At 46.6% G+C, this 19046-nt stretch overlaps 1 protein-coding gene and 1 pseudogene across 5 annotated transcripts in view; both read right to left on the reverse strand.

Annotated features, from left to right (window-relative positions):
• Window positions 1–4517: 4517 nt before the first annotated feature.
• The window catches only part of ZBTB38 (zinc finger and BTB domain containing 38), a 78424-nt gene continuing 63895 nt past the window's right edge, over window positions 4518–19046 (reverse strand). For all 5 annotated transcript variants that reach the window (XM_075546826.1, XM_075546827.1, XM_075546824.1 and 2 more), the window contains one exon: window positions 4518–10997. In XM_075546826.1, the coding sequence (XP_075402941.1) occupies window positions 7389–10997 (3609 nt within the window). In that variant the 3' untranslated portion in view covers window positions 4518–7388. The remainder of the gene's footprint in view (window positions 10998–19046) is intronic.
• On the reverse strand, window positions 15868–16887 carry LOC142447134 (cyclin-G2 pseudogene; annotated as a pseudogene).

A 19046-nucleotide genomic window follows, 5' to 3' on the forward strand; every position in this document is an offset into this window, starting at 1 on the left:
AGCCAGAGGCACCACCTCTCTGATTGTGGTTCTAAGCCTCCAGGTAGGTCTGACATGCTCAGGGCTTGCCAGCCTCTTTTGTAATCATCTTTTGTAATTTTGTAATCTCTTTTGTAATTGCCTCATTAGTCTCCTTTTGTCCTGTGTTCCTTGAGGACAAAGGTTTTTCACTCAATAGCAATCAAAACCAAACCAAACCTACCAACAAACTCACTGACTCCTAACAACCCTGCAGGGCAGAGCTGAACTGCCCCTGTGAGTGTCTGAGTCTAACTCTGTGGGAGTAGATGGCCTCTTCTTTCTCCTGGGAAGCAGCTAGTGGCTTGAAACTGCTGACCTTGTGGTTAGCAGCCCCATCTGTAACCCACCTTACCTACAGGACTATCTATAGCACTTGTATCAGCAAAGTGACAGCCATTTGAAATTTATGTTTTAAATCATGAAAGGCCAATGCAAGTAAGTGCTGTTACATTTTTAAAATCTCTCTGCCTGGTGGGGCTCAATTAAGGGCAATGCAGTTGAGAGGAATTACAGAGAGCCGAATGAAGGTCGAACATGATAGTGGGAAAGGAGGAAAGTAAAAGGAAATAGAGGAAAGAACTAGGAGGCAAAAGACATTTATGGAGGCCTGAATATAGGCATGTACATAGATAAATATATTAATATATAATATAGGGATATAGGCCTGTGCACATCTATTTATATGCTAAGTGTCAAGGAAGCAGACAGACACTGGGCCTTTACTAAAGTCCTCCCTCAATGCAAGAGCACTTTGTTCTAATAACCTGGCATTTTGTGATGCACACCTTCCCAACATGATTGCTGAAGACAAAATGAGGGCATAAGCAAATGTGGTGAAGAAAGCTGATGGTTCCCAGATGTAGCATCTGGGGTTTTAAAGGCTTGACGTTTACCAAACAGCCATCTAGCAGGGAAGCAACAAAACCCAATGGAAGAAGCACACCAGCCTGTGTGATCACAAGGTGTCAATGGGATCAGATCGATATCTTCAGGCATCAGAAGACCCAAAACAATCATATCAATCTGAATGAGTGGGGCCTGAGTGGAGACCCAAACCCCATCTGCAGATAAATGGACATACCCTAACAGGAGGGCCACAAAGAAGGGTCAGTATAGCACTGAGGACATACACAACATTCCTCTAGTTCTTTAATGCTTCCTCGCCCCCACTATCATGACCCGTTATACCTTAAAAATCTGGCTAGACCAGAACATGTACATTGGTACAGATGAGTGCTCTTGACACATGGAATCCAGGACAGAATTAGTGATGCTATGAAGGTAGGGGGAAGGTAAGAGAAGAAGGAGAGAGGGGGAACTGATCATAAGGGGGATGAACAACAGAAACATGGGTGAAGGGAGATAGCAGACAGTGTAAGATATGAAAACAGTAATTTATCAAAGGTTCACAAGGATGGGAGGGTGGAGAAGGGAGAGAAAAATAGAGCTGGTAGCAAGGGCTCAAGTAGAAAAATGTTTTGAAAATGGTGATGGCAACATATGTACAAATGTGCTTGATACAATGGATGGATGTTTGGATTGTGATAAGAGCTGTATGAGCCCTCAATAAAATGATTTTTAAAAGAACTGTAAGAGTCCCCAAACCAAGGTGAACAAGCGGCCATCTAGCTCAGAAGCAATAAAGCCCACATGGAAAAAGCACACCAGCTAGTGCGATCACGAGGTGCCAAAGGGACCAGGTATAAGGCATCATGCAAAAAAAAAAAAAAAGAATACACACACACCATAGTGAATGAAGGGGGAAGTACAGTGTGGAGACCTGAGGCCCAAATGTCGACCACTGGAGATCCCCTCATAGAGGGGTTTAGGAGAGGAGATGGGTCAGTCAGGGTACGATGTAGTACCGATGAAGAACACAGCTTTCCCTCAGATCCTGGATGCTTCCTCCCCCCAACTATCATGATCCGAATTCTACCTTGCAGGACTGGATAGGGCAGAGGCTGTACACTGGTGCGTATGGGAGCTGGAGGCACAGGGAACCCAGGGTGGACGATACCTTCAGGACCAGGGGTGTGAGGGGCGATGCTGGGAGGGTGGAGGGCGATTGGGTTGGAAAGGGGGAACTGATTACAAGGATTCACATGTGACCTCCTCCCAGGGAGATGGATGGCAGAGAAGGGGGGGAAGGGAGACTCCGGATAGGGCAAGATATGACAAAATAACAATCTGTGGATTATCAAGGGCTCATGAGGGAGGGGGGAATGGGGAGGAAGGGGAAAAAAAAAGAGGACCTGATACGGAGGGCTTAAGTGGAGAGCAAATGCTTTGAGAGTGATTAGGGCAGGGAATGTATGGATGTGCTTTATACAATTGATGTATGTATATGTATGGATTGTGATAAGAGTTGTATGAGCCCCTAATAAAATATTTTAAAAAAAGAGTCCCCAAACCATTTATTTAAAAATAAATCTCTCTGTACTAAAATCTATTGTAGCAGGAATACAATACCCTCATCACACAGCAGTCAAAAATCTCTAACACAGTGTAGGAGCAAATATTTTGGTTTCTCAGCATTTAAAATAAACAGCATGATTTTATGCCTTAGACTTCAGCAATGAAATGATAAAAATGCAAGCAATTTTTTTATTACAATCAGTTCTCCCATTATCTACATTTGGAGTGGGCATTTTTACCAATTGTACATCAGATCGACTTGCCCACTCTCTCACCCGGTAGCTTAAAAAAGTGAGGTCAGGAAGCTGTCCCTGTGAGATGATTGGTCAGGATTTGGGGCAAGGAAACATCAAGTTCTCAGCTATGGAGGGAACCAAAGTGGAAGAACTGCTGCCCCTGAAGAGGGGACCTGAAGGAGGCAGAGGGGGCAGAGCCAGCCAATCAAGTGGAGATGAGAGGGGGGGGGGGGAGGAGGCAAGAGACAGCAAAGAGCTTAAGTAACCGAAAGATCAGGTACATATAAGACTGCTTTACCTGGTCATTGTTAGGCTTTTAGCGAATTGCCAAAAATTGTTTTAATGTTAAAATGTGCTAGGCAATTAAGTTAGTTTTACCAGGTACTGTTGCTAGTTTCTAACCAATGACAACTCACTGACAATCCCAGGTGAAGAGTAGAACCACTCCATACTGGTTTCAAAACAGGGTTCTTTTGTAGGAAGATGGCCAGTCGAGTATCGTAAAGTGCCTCGCTTGTGTGTTTGAGTGGGTTTGAACCAGCAACCTTTTGGCTGAGTGCTTAGCCATTCAAGCCACCCAGGGACCCAGCATATAATCATTACAGATGTGTGGTGGACTTGCTTTGGGTTGCTCTTCAAGTACCAAATTGATGCTACTGACTTTATTCAGAAATCTGAGTTCTTTGCTGTCCTGGCTCATAGACTGTGCTGGCCCTCCCTTTCAACGTCTCATTGTGACTAACCTCACTAAAACACAAGAGCCCAAAATGCCAGAGAAAGAAGCGAGAATGGAGCAGACTTTTATATGTGGGAAATTACCAGCTTAGAATGGCATTAAATTATGTTGCTCCACATCCTAAAAAAGAAAGATGCATAGACTCTTACCAAAGGGTAAGATCCCAAGACAGGTGAGCCTCACGCCTTAAGTACCTGGATGTCAATAAGAAAAGCAGATAAAGCTGAGCCTACACAGCCAGCCCGTCAAGCCCCTTCAAACTCTTGGCAATTCCATGTGTGTTTAGAGTAGAACTGAGTGCTCCATAGTGCTCCATATGGTTTTTAGTGACTAATTCCCCCCCCCCCCCCCTTTAATCTGAAGTAGACCAGCAGGTCTTTCTCCTGAGTTTTGAATTTCCAAACTCCTGGTTAACTGTGGAGGGCTTCCCTGTTTGTACCACCCAGAAGCTCTGGAAATGAACCTAACACTTTTCCCCCCGCCAGCTCTGCACCCATAGCGTATCCACTACCATCTTCAAGCTGCACTGCCTGACCACATCTCTTGCTTCACTCTTTTGTCACTTACGTGAAGTATTTTTCTCCAAAGTGTCAAGAAGAAACCCAAAACCGCGGCTCTGAGCTGAAGCGGGCCAGGGTTGGAATCCTGGCTGTGGGATGGTACCAGCCACCATGAAATGATGGTAATATCTATGGCACTGGGGGAGGGGAGATCAGAAGAACTTGCCCAAATGCCTGTTGTTCGGTGCCTGGGATCTGCTTCCTGGGGATGAGCACAGCAACTCTTCCCAGGCAGTTGTTGCTCTTTGATGTACCATTATGAGATCAGGCTTCTCCAAAGCACTGAATTATAGAAGACTTCCACTCACGTTTTACTCTCTGTAAGTTCTATTCCACTTGAGCACTTAAGTGGGTACCGTGGAAGGCAAAGTAATAAGATTTTCACAGAAAATCTAGTGAATGAGGAACCTGAGACAAAGCCGAGACTCAGGGAGATGAAGTAGCTGCCGTGGCTGCACAAGAGAATCAACGATGAAACACTGGAAAAAAGAGGCTTCACATAGGAATAAGCTATTTTAATCAAGCAAAAAACAAATTTATAGTCATTATTTCTAAAAATAAAATTAGACTTTTCCAATCCTTAACATCTGCACTTAATATCTGCTAACCAAAATACAGATGCTAAAACAGCAGATTACAATATATCTTGTACAGCATACAGTATGTTCACTGTTACACTTACTGGGATCCTAGTTGGTTGTTATGTACTCAATGCATACTTAGACATCACTCATAATAAAATTTTTCACGATTGACAAACAAAAATGTGACAAGGTTGTCTTAAAATGGCTCTGCTATAAATTGTATAGAATATACAGAATTACAAAGTCAAGTTTTTTTTATCAAAATATACACCCTCCCTGAAACTAACACAAGCTATCAACATTTTAAACGAATAATACAATTATAGAAAATATTTGAAAAATTATTTTTATGTATAAATATTTTGCCATATTTACTTTGGTCTAGAATTATCAGCATACAAGTCCACTTAGAAAATATCCACGTGTAAGGGTTGGGAGGCATTATGATGTGTAATCATTTTATATTCTGAGCTACCTCAAATCAAAGTGGCTAAGATACAAAGTCATTCCCTTTGATTCATAATCCTAATTCAGATGAAACAAATTAGTGAATCACAGGATTGCTTATTGAATATTTTATTCTCAATTCAAAAATGATATTCAGAAGCCCTTTGTGACTCTCTAACAGAACCCAAGTGAAAAGTGCAGGCATACATATGTGGGACCCTAAACCCCAGGCCGGGAAGCCTGCTCCCACTTGTCTCACCCCAAGGATGGAGTAGAACTGCTCTGTGGGGTCCCAGGGCTGTGAAATCCACCGGAGCAGACACCACCTCTTTCTCCACTGGGGCGGCTGATGGGCTTGCACTAAAGACCTGGAGGTTAGCAGCGGAGGGCTCACCCACTGCACCTTCGGGCTCCTCAATACATACATACATACATACATACATACATACATACATACATACAGAGGAGAGAATAAAGTTGAGCTCGCTTGCATTTCCCCATTTTCCTCTACTATGTAATACTGTATGTAAGTGAAAAGTGGAAGTAGATGAATGAAAGATAAATGCAGATAACAGTTTTGGGGCTACTTAACAGTGAAGCGCTACAGTAAGAAAGGTCACCTTTGATCATGTCCTTGTCTGGGTGCTTGGCCACTCAAGTCCACACCCAGTTCTTCCTCATGGGGCCATCGCCACTTGGAGAGAGAAACCAGAGGCCTTGAAGCCGCTTGTTCACAATGATCGCCTCACAACTTTGGGCCACCTTGGGTTTCCATGGAGGAAGGCCAGTGAGGATGAGTGACTTTGTGTCACCCTTAAGCAGGGTTTTGTTCACACTGGTGGTCGGAGGCTGGGAGTGTCATCTCTTCGCCTATTCTGGCTGCTGGAAAAGAACCAGGTGCTCCAGTTCCTCCAGAAAGTCTATGATTTTGAGGACAATGCTGATGATTTGGGTCAGTGTAAAGGAACATTGAAAAAGCACAAAGGACTTCTCCGCAAGGGGGCTAGACGTCTGCAAATAGGAAGACCAGACAAGGCATCTGGCTTTGTGAGTGTACTTCTGAGGCATATAAGGAAGGGACAGAACCTTGTCATTCCATATCCTGCTTTCCCACGTGCCAAACAAAGCTCCTCTTTGAGGCAGGGAGGCACCCCACTTCCTCCTGCTTGCTCAAGTAAGAAATCCGAGGCTGTCTCTGTCGTCCCTTTGACTTGTACTAATATGTACTTGTGGGCTGCACAACCCCAAGAAAGCTAATGATTGGCGGGAGTGGGCTTGCTGCTGCTTTCCAGTGCCTGCGACTGCAGCACCGCATCCGCATCCTGTACTCAACATCCCGGGCCCTCCGTCAATGGGATCGGAGGCATCAGGGTTTATCTGCTGCCTGCCTGGAGCAGACCCCAATGTCCGTGGCCTTGTGATTACTGGAAGACTGCAGAGATGAGAGAGTGTCGGGGGATTGGAGTCTTCTCCATCCTCTGGGGTGAGGCCACTGCAAAGGAGTACATGGCACAGGGAAATTCGGGGAAGGCTCCCCTCGTCCCCAGGTAAGGCATGACGTAGGTTTTCTGTGACTTGAGTAGACAAGTTCTAAGAACAGCTCAGCCGTAACGTCGAGAACAGCATTCTGTCTAAAAGCACACACATGCGCTTAAAGTCGTCTTCAAAGTGCTTCCTATCGATTTCTACACGAGTCCTCATGATTTGCAGCTCTATTGCTCATTGTTGCAATTCTCTACAGAGAGGGACGGTAACAGTTAAAGTGATCCATGTTTGTATTTTACAAGGTGCATGTAGTACAAAAGTTAATTCTACAGAATGTAAAGATGTCCTCTTTTCCTTGCCCTGTTTCACACGTTTTTCAGCTAGATGGTGGAGTATTTCACGGGCAGCGTGTGAAACACATTTTAGTAGTGCAGAAGGTGCATGGGGATCTGGGTTGTCACAGCTCATGGACCTTTCAGCGTATCTGTGGCGATGACATTTCATGGCATCTGACCCTTATTTTCTCCAGTGATTAAAGACAGTTCCGCTGCCAGTTCCTACTGGCACTGGCTTATCAAGAGCTTTCGGTGAGGCTGAACTGAAACTCTTCTACCCACCCGTGGAAATACCACAGCTAGGAACTTCGTTAGCTTTCACAAGATACTGGGAGTGTCGGAGGCTTCAGCTAGTGAGTGGGTGTATGTGCGCTTTGCATAACGTTAATGCTAAAACATAAAGTAGATAATAAAGTATCCTTTTTGTCGGAATTTTTACAAATGAGATATATATATATTTACACACATATTTCACTCCTTTGAGACTGTTAGGTGAATAAAACTAAAAAAAATATGGAAATTGAAAAAAACTCACGGACTTTTATTTGTGAAGCTTTCTCTCTCACCAGTCAATGGATAACATTTTCAACAACGGTGCGTACCGCATCCTTTTGGTCATTGTCTTCGGAATCAACGAAATGGGGATTCTCCAGGAAATGGGCTTTTTCGTGACCGGGGTCCGCTTCGCCGGGCTCCTGCTGGCTTGCGCTTCGGAATAAGTGTTTCTTTTGGTGCATGCCCAGGGCAGCGGCTGTTTTGCAGATTTTGGGGCACTGGAAGCAGGCGTAGCCCTTCCCGCTGTGCTGCCGCACGTGCCTCTGCTCGTGGTTCCTTTTGGTGGAGAGGTACAGGAAGCTCTGTAAGCAGAACTGGCAGTGGTAACGCTTCTCGCCCGTGTGGATTCGCTCGTGGATTTTGAGGGTCTCGTTGAGCGTGAACGCCTTGCTGCAGTACTGGCAGATGAACTCCTTCAGGCCCAGGTGGATGCGCTCGTGCTTCTGCAGGTTCCCGTGCACGGAGAAGCAGCGCCCGCAGGTCTTGCACCGGAAAGGCTTCTCGCCCGTGTGACAGCGCATGTGCATTTTGAGCGTGGACGGGCTCTGGAACTGCTTGGCGCAGAGCTCACAGGTGTAAGGCCTGGAGGTGAGGTGGCGGTGGGGCCTGCCCAGGCTGCCCTCCGCGGAGTCCTGGCCTTCTTCGCAGAGCTCACACTGCAACCGGGGCATCTCCTTGTGGTCATCCTCCTCCAAGGCCTTGTCGGCCGCGGCCTTCCCCGGGGCACAGTCCAGCTCCGCGGGGTACTCGCATTTGGGGTTTGGGCTCCTACTGGCCGGCTCTTTCTTCCAGCTCGCTTTTCTCATCTTCCGGAACTGTCTGGACTTCTTTTTGGGCTTGTAGTTGTAGTAAGGGCGCCACGGCTTGTCCGTGGAATCCTGGTCACTGGCATCGTCGAACATTTCGCTCACCTCCACACACTCGGACTGGCAGAGCCCCAGTGGGCTGTCTCCATTGGTTGCGGGGTCGCCGTCCCGGGGCAGACTTTCTTCTGGCGTTGGCAATTTGGGTCTTCTCCCTCTCTTATAGAACAACTTGGATCCTAGGATGTGTCTTTTCACAATGGCCTCGTTGCCGATTTTCACGGTGATCTGGCAGAGGGGGGCCACGTTGCTGTTGGTGGAGGTTCCTGGGAGGGCCGGCTTGGCGATGTACGTCTCGATTTTACTGGTTTCTTCCACGGCATGTGCGGTTCGGCTCAAGGCGCCCCCGGGCATGGCTACCTGTTTTGATTCCTCTGGCAGGGCTCCCTTGTGATGCAGCGGGCTTTTCTTCTTCTCCTTCTGGCTTTTGGGTCTACCCGCAGCCCTACTCCCTTTCTCAGGCTCGGGCCTGCCGGTCTCTCCCGGGGCCTGGCGGGCAGCTGGCTCGGCCGGGGCTCCGTGGGCGGTGCCGGGCATGGCGACGGCGGCCTGGCTGTGCACGATCACCGACGAGAACTGGCTGCTGTGCACGATCACCGAGGGGGCGGGCGCGGGCCCCCCGTAGCTGATCACAGAAGCAGCGTGCTCGTGCTCACTGCTCGCAGGCAAAACGGGCGCTTCCCCTGCGGGCGGCCTAGAGCTGACCGCGTTTTCCGCGGAGGAAACGGACACTTCAGTGCAATAGAAGTTACTGCCAAGGTCGGCTTTCAGCGCGTCCTCCCCCCACTTGGTGCCCTGGGCGCTCTGGACGTTGGCAGGAGCGGGGGTGTCCTGAGAGACGGGCGCTGCGGGCGGGCCGGCGGGGCTGCCGGGCAGGGCGCTGGCACCGTCTGGGAAACTCAGGGTGGGTAGCTTGGGGGCATGTGGGTTCTGGATGACGTAGGCGCCCGCGGCCGCCTCGCTCATCTGACTGTTCTCGCGCGCGCTTTCGAAGGAGGACTGCCGGTAACTCTTGTAAGGCGCCCTCTTGCATTTCATCGGCAGTAGCCTGTAAAGTTTATAGGGGTAGACGCTGGGCTTGAGGCCCCCATTCGCGGTTTTCTTGCTGATGGAAAGCCTGTGATCTATGGCGTGGAACGACTTCTGATGGTTTTTGAGTATGTAGTAGGTCATGAAGGTTTCGAGGCAGAAAATGCACTGGTACCGTCTTTCTCCCGTGTGCCAAATCTCATGCCTGGTCCTGTACTCGGCCAACGCAAATACCTTGTTGCAGTAATGGCAAGGGTATGTTCGTCTCCAGGAGTGAACGTTCGCGTGTCTCCGGAGGCTGGACAGAGTCACGTAGCTACGTTTGCACACGGCGCAACTGTAGAGCATTTGTCCGTTAATAAACTTAACCGGGTGCTCCATTTCGGGCAAGCTACTTCTGGGGCTAGAAAAGTCGCCGAGCCCATTGCCAGACAGTCCTGCGTCTGGGCCTGTGAACGAGGCTCCGTTTTGCCCGATGGTCGGGTAGTTTTCCAAGAAGGGTGGGTTCCCCCCGGGGACCGACCGCATGCAGATCTGTTCGTGCCTGCCCAGGCGATTGAGGGTGGTGAATTGCTTGTCGCAGTGCCCGCACGCCAAAGGCTCCTGCGTCGGCTTGTGCAGCTGCATGTGGGCACTGAGCAAGGCGCTGCTCTCAAAGGATTTGGCGCAGCAGCTACAGTTGTAAACCAGAGGGGGCACCTCCGCTCGCGGCGGCCCAGGGACCTCCGGGGGCCTGTTGTCATTGTCCCTGGGGCCGTGGGCATCCCCTTCGTGGCCCGGGGCTTTCGAATGAGGAAGGACCACAGCTGGCCGGGGGCTGCTTGCGCCACTAGCCTCCAAGCTGGGGACTGGGGCGGGGCATCCACTTTCGGCGGCTGGGTCGGCATCCTGGGCTGGGGCCAGCGGCTTGGGCTTCCGGCTGGGTTTCGGCTCGGCGGCCGGGGCCTGGCCGCCGTCGTCTTTGCCCGGGGGGCCGGGCGAGCGGCTCTCGCGCTCCCTGGCCGCCGGCGGGCCGGCGGGCGGGCAGCGGTAGGCCTCGGCGGCGGCGGCCGAGGACACGGCGTAGGAGTGCTCGGCCAGCGTGCGCACGGGCTCCGCCTCCAGGCAGGCGGCCGGCCTCTCCAGGCACAGCGCCCCGGCGCGCATGGAGTCCGAGACCTTTTTGAAACTTGCCCTCAAGTCCAGGGGAGAGAACATATTGTTGCTATTTTCCGTTTCCACGATGGAGAATGCATTTGTGATCCTTGGCCCGTTGGTGACGGCCGGCTCTTCGTGCCGCTTTTCATTTTTCTCTTCTTTGACCACGCCCTTCTCGGTGATGCAGAAGACGTAGGGCCCGGGCGAGTTCGAGAAGTTGCGATTGCTAAGGTCTTCCAAGAAGGAGATCCCCAGCCGTTTCCCTGCAGCTGCAAGGTCTGTGACGGTCTCCTGTCTCTTGACGACGACGGTGGAGCTGTAGATGTAATTAAGTATTTCTGTAAACACTTCGGCCTTGAGGTCATCCAGCTCCAGGACATGGCTGGAAATGCAGATGGTGTGGCCCCAGAAAATATTTTTAAAATAGAGGCTGGACGCGGCCAGGACGTTGCTGTGGGCTTTAAACTTGGTGTCTTCCACAATGATGGTGACATCGCATAAAATGCCCCGAATTCGCTGCTCGTTTAAGATGGAGAGCACCGTGTCACTGTGAAAGTCGTCCTTGAGGTCCTTGGAGAGGGACATGACTGTCATCTGAAACAAGAGGAGAGAAGCCGTCAGAGGCCCTGCCACACTGGCTTCTTTCTTGATCTTCAGTAAACTCTAACAAATTATTTTTATTGTCTTGTATGGAAATACAGGTTTATCTCACCCATTGTTGCTCTCAGGGCTTGGCATCAACATTAGGCCTGAAGTCTTTTTCTTACCACTGGTGCTAATAGTTGTTATAACTGAACAACGCCCCCCCCCCCTTACCCTTTCCTTTCATTCTTGCAAATTCTAGCTCTATCCCTATACCACATACAAACAATTCACTGCCATTGAGTCAGTTCTGAATCATACTGACTCTAAAGGGCGGGGTAGAACTGTCCCCATGGGTTTCTGAGACTATAACTCTTTTGGGGGTAGAAACTCATCTTGCTCCTACCATCCATGCGTACTGGTCCACATTTGGTATAAGAAATTCCCTGTGCCCAATGTGATCATTCAGCCTTGTCATCATTCAGAACTGCTTCACTAGACCCTGGGAGTGAGGCAAGGCCATGGCCCTGTTACAAGCCTCCTATCGTATTTTCAAAGAGAACAATTATGATCTGATCCAAGCATACTTCATGAAGCAAGAAAATGACTTTTTTTTAAAAGGAGCTTTCTCTAAGTGGTACCTGTGAGGCCATACCTGGAAAAGCCATCTCTAATCCGTGACTCTGAAGGGTCCCACTCTGCCCTGCGGGGCTTCCCAGGTCTCCGCATGACCAGGGTTGCCTCTGAGGGCAATCTGTCCTCTCTGTGTTACTGACTTATGTGGGGACCATTTATTTCCAGATTTCTTCATTATCTTAGGCAAAGCAGACTACAGGCTGTACAAAAGGCCTCTGTGAGGTTCTGAAGGCCAACAAAAAGGAAATAAAACATGAAACCAGAAGAGACTGCTTCTAAGTGTACATGAATGAGCCTAGGCGCAGCTTTCAACATGAGCACAATTTACAGGCACAGTGGCTCTTGTTCTGCCCTGAAAACTCCCATGACTGTTTCTTCCAGTGCTTGTTGGGGGACACTGTCGTAGGCCATGGGGCTTCTCACTAGCTGATGTTCAAGTGAGGCATCCTTAAAAGGAGTGGTTTTCCCACTGTGGAAAGCAGTATGGGACCGCCTCAAGAAGCTGGAACCAGAAATACCATCTGACCAAGCAGGCCACCTACCTGGCACAGATCCCAGAGCAGTTCGAAGTGAGCGACAAATCGAGACCGTAAACCCCGTGTTCTTCCCAGTCCTGGTCACCACAGCAGATGGTGAAACCCCTACCAGGGCCAACAGTGGACGGGTGGATCCATATATGTCGTCACATCCACATATGGCACACCAACATGAACGAATACTGATGGATCTGCAGAACACCTCTTCATTTGGACGAACCCAGAGGACACTATGCCGAGTGCACTAGCCAATCGCCAGAAGACAAACACTGCATGAAACCTCTGTTATAGAAAGTCAAGAAAAGGTTCTCACACTAGAAGAAATAGGGGAAGAGACAGAGGGGAGCCATAGATAAGTATTGACTTGGACAAAGGAGAAGGCAATATATACTAAAGAGGCGGTTAGGAGAAAATGATGGTAGCAGGGGAAAAAACCAGGAGAAGTGTAAGAGTTAAAGGCAACAGATACAATCCTACAACGGCGGTGATCTCTGAATAGGAGTGGTAGGCAGAGTGGGAATATAGGTTTAACAGAGGAGATATTTAAGGTGACCAGACTTTAACACTGGTAAAGCGGGACACTAGTGGGACACCATTGATAAAACTCATATCCTGGTGAAATAGCCATATGGCAGCCAAAAACTGTATACCCTAGCTTGTTGTGCATTCTTTCCAAAAATCGGAACTTTTTAAAATGCTGCAGGCTGTGGGAAAAATTGTTAAAAATCCAGACTGTCCTGCTTTTGGCATCTGGTCACCTTAATATATATAATATATATATATTCTTCTTCTTTTTTGCAGGGCTGGCACTTTATTACTGTCAGAACCCAGCTTCTATTCCCCCTTTTTTCCCAGAGGATGGATATATATATATATATATTGCTGCAAATGACTCCTTGAATGTGGTGGAAAACTTCTCAGACATAACCAATGAGTTCCTGAGCTCATAAAGACAATGTTCTGCATCCTACGTCGGTGCGTAGTGAATGGAGTCAGAAAAGCCGTGAGCAGTCACCTAAGGTACAAATAACGCTCTCTCCCTGACTAGAGAAAAGAAGAGTGATGAAATCAAGACACATGAAAACAGTCAGTCCAATGGGGCATGCAAACTCAGGCCCAGAAGAACTAGATGGCGCTTTGGCTGCACCACCACCTGCTCCAAAGAGGATCATGTTAGAAGGTCCTGGATCCAGTTGGAGAATACTAGACCTCGAGGTCATAAAGAGCCTGGGATTACTGGTTGGACAGAGACTGGTGGGCCCTCGAGACCATAGCCCTTAGTCACCTTTCAGGTCTGGACGTGAACATAACCCGTGTTAAAATAACCAACCATTTAAGAAAGGAGGAGGAATGGAAACCAGAAACAGGTGGGGAACAGGGTAAGTGGAGGTACAGGAAACAGAACCTATAAAATGCTGAATGTAAAACTGAGGAGCCGCTGTGCAAACCCTTACCGAAATCACAATAAAAAGTTTCAAAAGAGATACAGTTAGACCTAGAACAGTATGTTAAACCAAACAGTGGTTTTTATGCTCACAGTAGAAATATATCACTCTTAGTGACCAAAGATACAAAAGAAGTGAATGTTTTACCTTTGCTAGGTGTATTACTGTATTTTTTTAAGTATAAAAGTAACTTGCTAAACAAATCTCATATCCACTGACAACGGTAATGTCTCAGGACTGGTGGGCAATCTGTAGTTTGTGGCATGTATTCAGGCAGGGCAGCCAGATGGTCACATAAAGAACCTCTCCTCACCATTTGTAAGACTGCCCTTAGAAGCTCTGTCCCTTAATGCTGCGTAGCTTCTTTTGTACCGCTGACCCTTGAAGAGTGCACGTCAACCTCTCACACGCAGACTGTGTGTGCTTCACTTACAGTTGGCCCTGATCAACGCAGGTGTGACCGCAAGGGCCCACTCGATTGCCACCACCCTGCTGTTACTGTGGTGATTTCAATCAAGCGTTGCCGGTGTCCGCTTAAACTGCCGTCACATGAATCAGCTTCTCGTCAAAGTGCTGGGAGTTGAAGTCACTCTCTCATAACAGGAGAGGTAGACTGCTCGCGTGGGGATGATTTTAAAGTGGACACTCCCGACGCCGCACCAGCAAAAGGAGAGGAAACCCACAAGTAACTGCCACACAAACCAAACTCATGTTGTCCAGGGGCCACTGTTCAAGGATCCATTTGAATTCTTTGCATTCAGTCCTTGGCTGAAAAAATACATTTCTACTAACAAGTCCATTCATTTACAGGCAGTGAGAACAAGTATTTAACTTGTCTTTCTTCTAATTCTCAAGACGAGGAGACTAAAGCCTTAAAAAGAAAAAAGGACTTGACCATCCATTGCAGCCACTCTGAGCCTGAATTTCTGGTGTAACTTCTGTCTCAACCTCTTCACATTAGTTCTTCTACTTTTGCTTTCTTTTTTTAAAAAAAAATCATATTTTTATTTTGAGTTGTAATATGTTATCACTTCAAAAATCCACTTCAGTAAAACATCCCAATGTATGATGACTAAACAATAAAAAAGTAAGTCATCAATGTTTGATTCATAGTACAGAATACACAATAAATTATATTTACATGCAATGACTAGATTAGCACATACAGTAAAAATATAGTATTTTATGCACATTTTAAAAAGATTTATATTGTCATATATTTTTATAAAGTTAAAAATTTTTGTACAGAATCTAATGTGTTATATAGTTAGTATATCCCCATTCTTATGACTGAACAATCACACAGATATGCTTAAAACTATAATACTACACTTTTTCTGTTCTTACTTCATTTTAAATTTGGTATCCATATACTAATACCATTATTTCTAAAATGAAAATAATAAAGGAAGTAAAAATGCAACCATCCAGACATTTTTAATTTCAGAAAATTAGATGTTCTACTAGATCAACATTTATCAAGTCCACAGTTACCTAATTCTGTTCAACTTCCTGCACTGCTTTTGTACAGGTGCATGCAAAACTAGCAGATTCTGAGTTGTTTTATTAACATTAAAATAATACTATAGTCTGACAACACTTGGGCATTAAGAATGCAACTGTCTAACAGTCCTAACCTGTCAAGTATTTCTGTTTTAGCAGAAACGTATATGACTTTACATACTAAAATTCACAGAAATATAGATTATAATTCCTAAACTTCGAGGGTCTGCATCAGTACACACTGACCCTTTAGAAAAACAACAAAAAGGTGTTTGAAATTGAAGCGTGTTTTCTCTGTTGAGAAGGGGGTTGAGGAAGATCTAAGATAAACCATTAAAGGGTTATCCATTGTCCCTGCTAAGGAAGGATTTGCACATTCCCAATCTGTTTAAATAAAGACACCTGAAGATTTTAGTTGAAAAGTTTAAGATAACCTACATTATTAATCTTTAAAATTTATCTTTAGAAGTAGTAAATTGAAGGTAACTGTCCTTTCCCTCCTCCCCTAAGTAGCTATAGATTGATGAGGAAAATAAAGTACCAACATCTCCAGTAAATATTTTCAGTCACTGAAGAGGCATGAATCCATGTGATGGTTTAGGATTAAATATGAAAATAGGCCAGGTCTGATCTGAGTGATAATAATTAGAAGATAGGGGTTCCATTCCTTTCTAGATGGGGGTGGACCAGAAAGCTACCTACTCCCCCTCCCCCATTTATTGCTTTGACGCCTGTAAATTCTGACACAGAACAATTAGATTTCTAAGATGGTAAGCACAGTGTCTGTGCCACTTTGAAGCCAAAGAACCAGGTGCATTCTTGATCCCTGGGGGAGAGCTGCTTGGGCCCTTTTCTCCACACCGCTTGTCTTCCCCAGGGCCCTCACTCTCACTTTCATTCAAACAAGCCCCCTCTGCTGTGGCTGGCAACATAGGGACTCTGTAGTAGCTGCTGTGGTTGTTCTGGGCTTTGCACCTGGAAAGGAACCCAGCCAGCTTCTTGTGATCTGGTTTGAGGCATTCAGGAGAACATCATTCAGTGAGGCATTTAGAAACCAACTCCCTCCAGTAAAAGAACTTGGTGTCATTAACTTTGGAATGTTGTTTTTAACAAGTAGAAGAGTTTCCAATAATTCAGTGGATGCCAAATTGAGAAGGCACAAAGCTAATACAGATGGTTTTGCTTTTGGAAACACAAGTCGGTATTTGCAAGCTTTCAGCTGAGCTTCTAGCCTATCAGGGCTCGGTGATTCTTTTCTTTCTGAAGTATGGCAAAGGACCATAATGTGGTGTAAGTGCAAAAAGGTTAAGACAGAAGTAGCTTCCAACTCATAGTGAAATTTTTCTGAAATTATTTTTCCATCCTTTTTATGTCAGAGGCAGTATATCCACATTGATGAATCCAGACTGCATCATGAGTGGAGGGAATATTGCATTCTTCTTCAGCTAGACTAGTAGCCAGTGAAAACAACACACTCCAATACAAGACCAATGCTTAGGTTTCACCATCATAAGAGCCAAAATCTGTCCAGAATATCGACAGCCAGGACAAACGTTTCAGTGCAAGATTTAAAACAATTGGTAAAACTCCTTAAATCTTCTACTTTGGCATTTCTCAATCTTGAACCTAAAGTGTTAGCATTCTCCAGGGTAGCCTCTATCAAACTCCGCCCCTTTTCTCGTGGTTGGAATCTCTGTTCCTGTTCCAAGGCAAGGTTCAGCAATCCCCAAAGTTGGACACCCCTTCACCACCTGTCAAGTCCTCTGTCCCCAAATCCTTCATTGTGCCGCAGATGTGCCTCTGTGGTGCTGCGCCCAGAGGGAACATCGCCAGCCTGCCGCCGAGGTCCCAGCCTTGTCGCCTCAGCATCCAACCCTTCCCTGTTGCCGCTACCGCTGCCTGGCCTCATAACTCGGCCTTCCTTTCACTGCCCGTGTGCCCACCTTGCTGCCGAGGTACAGCACCGGTGACTCAAGACCTGCGGTTCCTTGGCAGGTTTGCCACTGCTAGTTTAGCCACCACCTTTCCTATTCTTATGTAAATCTAAAATCCGTGGACAATGAGATGGAATGAAACGGATTCCATATGGCTTTCCCTCTGCCTCTCAAAGGAGGAAGGGTGAACCCTGACCAGATCAAGACCCACCGTGGGCAAGAGGCCAGCAGTATGCCATTCTGGTGTTTCTTTGCCTTTTTTGATGTCTCTCAGTCCTGGGCCCCTGAGAATTCGGTTTCTTCCTCGGATTCGTCTATATCCATAGCCTATCTGTCTTCTGTGAAGTTCCTGTGACTTCAGTTTGTCCCCTGGCCTGACTGGAGAGACTGAGATATGACGGAGGGAGAACAAGCATTAAGCCACGGAAAGGTGGCTTGGTTCTCTGCTGACTGCACCTGCTTTGTCCCTCTACCCCTAACACTCCCCTGCACAGCATCGTGCACTTCCTACTTGGCTCTTGTTTGGTGAGAAAAATATAATATTTAGTTTATTTTTGGTGCCGCATCCAATACATATCTAGTGTGTCCTGAATCAGATTATAAACCCACTGTGTGGTATTCTCTGGTTCTTCTCCCAGACTGTCCACTGAAGATGGCAAGCAAAGGGCCCATGGTTACAATTTAATGTCTTAGTCATACTTAAGTTTGAATACTGCATATGTAACTAGAAATATCATCATACGAGTCTTTAAAATATCCTCATTGCTTTGGGATGCCAAGTATGCCCTCTTTCAGGAGAAGACTGAGAACTTATCATTGTGGGGCAGAAATTCCTTTAAAATCATAGTCACATTATTGCTATCTACCCCCTTGATTTGCCACTTGATGTATGTGTGTACATGCACATATGTACACACACACCTCAAAATATCAAACACGAAAACTTCATTTTGTATAGATTTTATCCAGAAAATATGTCTGGTGCCAGATGGTGCCAGATATGGAGGTGAGTAAGTCAAGTCTCTGCTCTCATGGAGCTTAGGTCTAGGGGAAGAAAGACACTTGTCAGATATCATTAGAATCCATGATGGTGGTCCTTATGTTCCAGATATGAACAAAGTGTTAGCAGATGGAGTGACAACAACTGAACCAGCATCCCCTGAGAGGACCATCCAACTTACCCTCCAAATAACAGAATACTGGTTGACTAGGGAAAGAGTGAGGCCACAGGAGGATAAAGTGTTAGGCCAAGTCCATAGTAAAATTAGCTTCAGGCAGTTTGAAGAAGCATTCCTACAAGTGTCCCAGAGGGAGCCAGTGCTCTTCGACGCCTTGGAAAATGGCACCTGGCTCCTCTAAAACAACGCAATGCAACACAAACAGCAATCAGCCCCAACGACCTCAATGAAATAACAGGAAAAACAAAAGGCAATGGCAGAAGATATCCTGAACCTAATGACGTGAATAGAAGAAGCAGACATTGACCTGCCACAGAAAGAAATTTTCAGAGTGATGCTTGGAGTCATACAGGACCTGAGGGAAACAATACAGAAAAAAAGATGAAATGATAGAGGAGATAAAGTCCATACACCAAAGGGAAATACAAGAGTTTAGGGAAGAGACAAAAAACAACAACAACAAACAAACAAACAGCAGCAGACTCATGGACCTCAAAAATTGACTACAGGAGGCAGAGAACCACACCAGTGAACTAGAGGACAGCCAAGCAGACTTTAACAAGCACGAACAAAAACCTAATAAGATCATCAGAGAAACTTAATAAAACCTAAGAGCTATGTCTGATGCTATGAAGAGGAACAACTTCGGAACAATTGGATTACCAGAGGAGGACATAACAAAGAAGTCATCTGCAAACAATAGTGAGAGAATTCTTGGAGGAAAATTTCCCAAGCTTACTGAATGAAAACCAGGTCACCATTCAGGAGGCTGAAAGAACACCAGCTAGACTGAATCTCAAAAAGAAGTCACCAAGGCACATAATAGTTA

The sequence above is a fragment of the Tenrec ecaudatus genome, chromosome 4 (genome assembly GCF_050624435.1).
Source record: "Tenrec ecaudatus isolate mTenEca1 chromosome 4, mTenEca1.hap1, whole genome shotgun sequence".
In the NCBI taxonomy this organism is placed as follows: domain Eukaryota; kingdom Metazoa; phylum Chordata; class Mammalia; order Afrosoricida; family Tenrecidae; genus Tenrec; species Tenrec ecaudatus.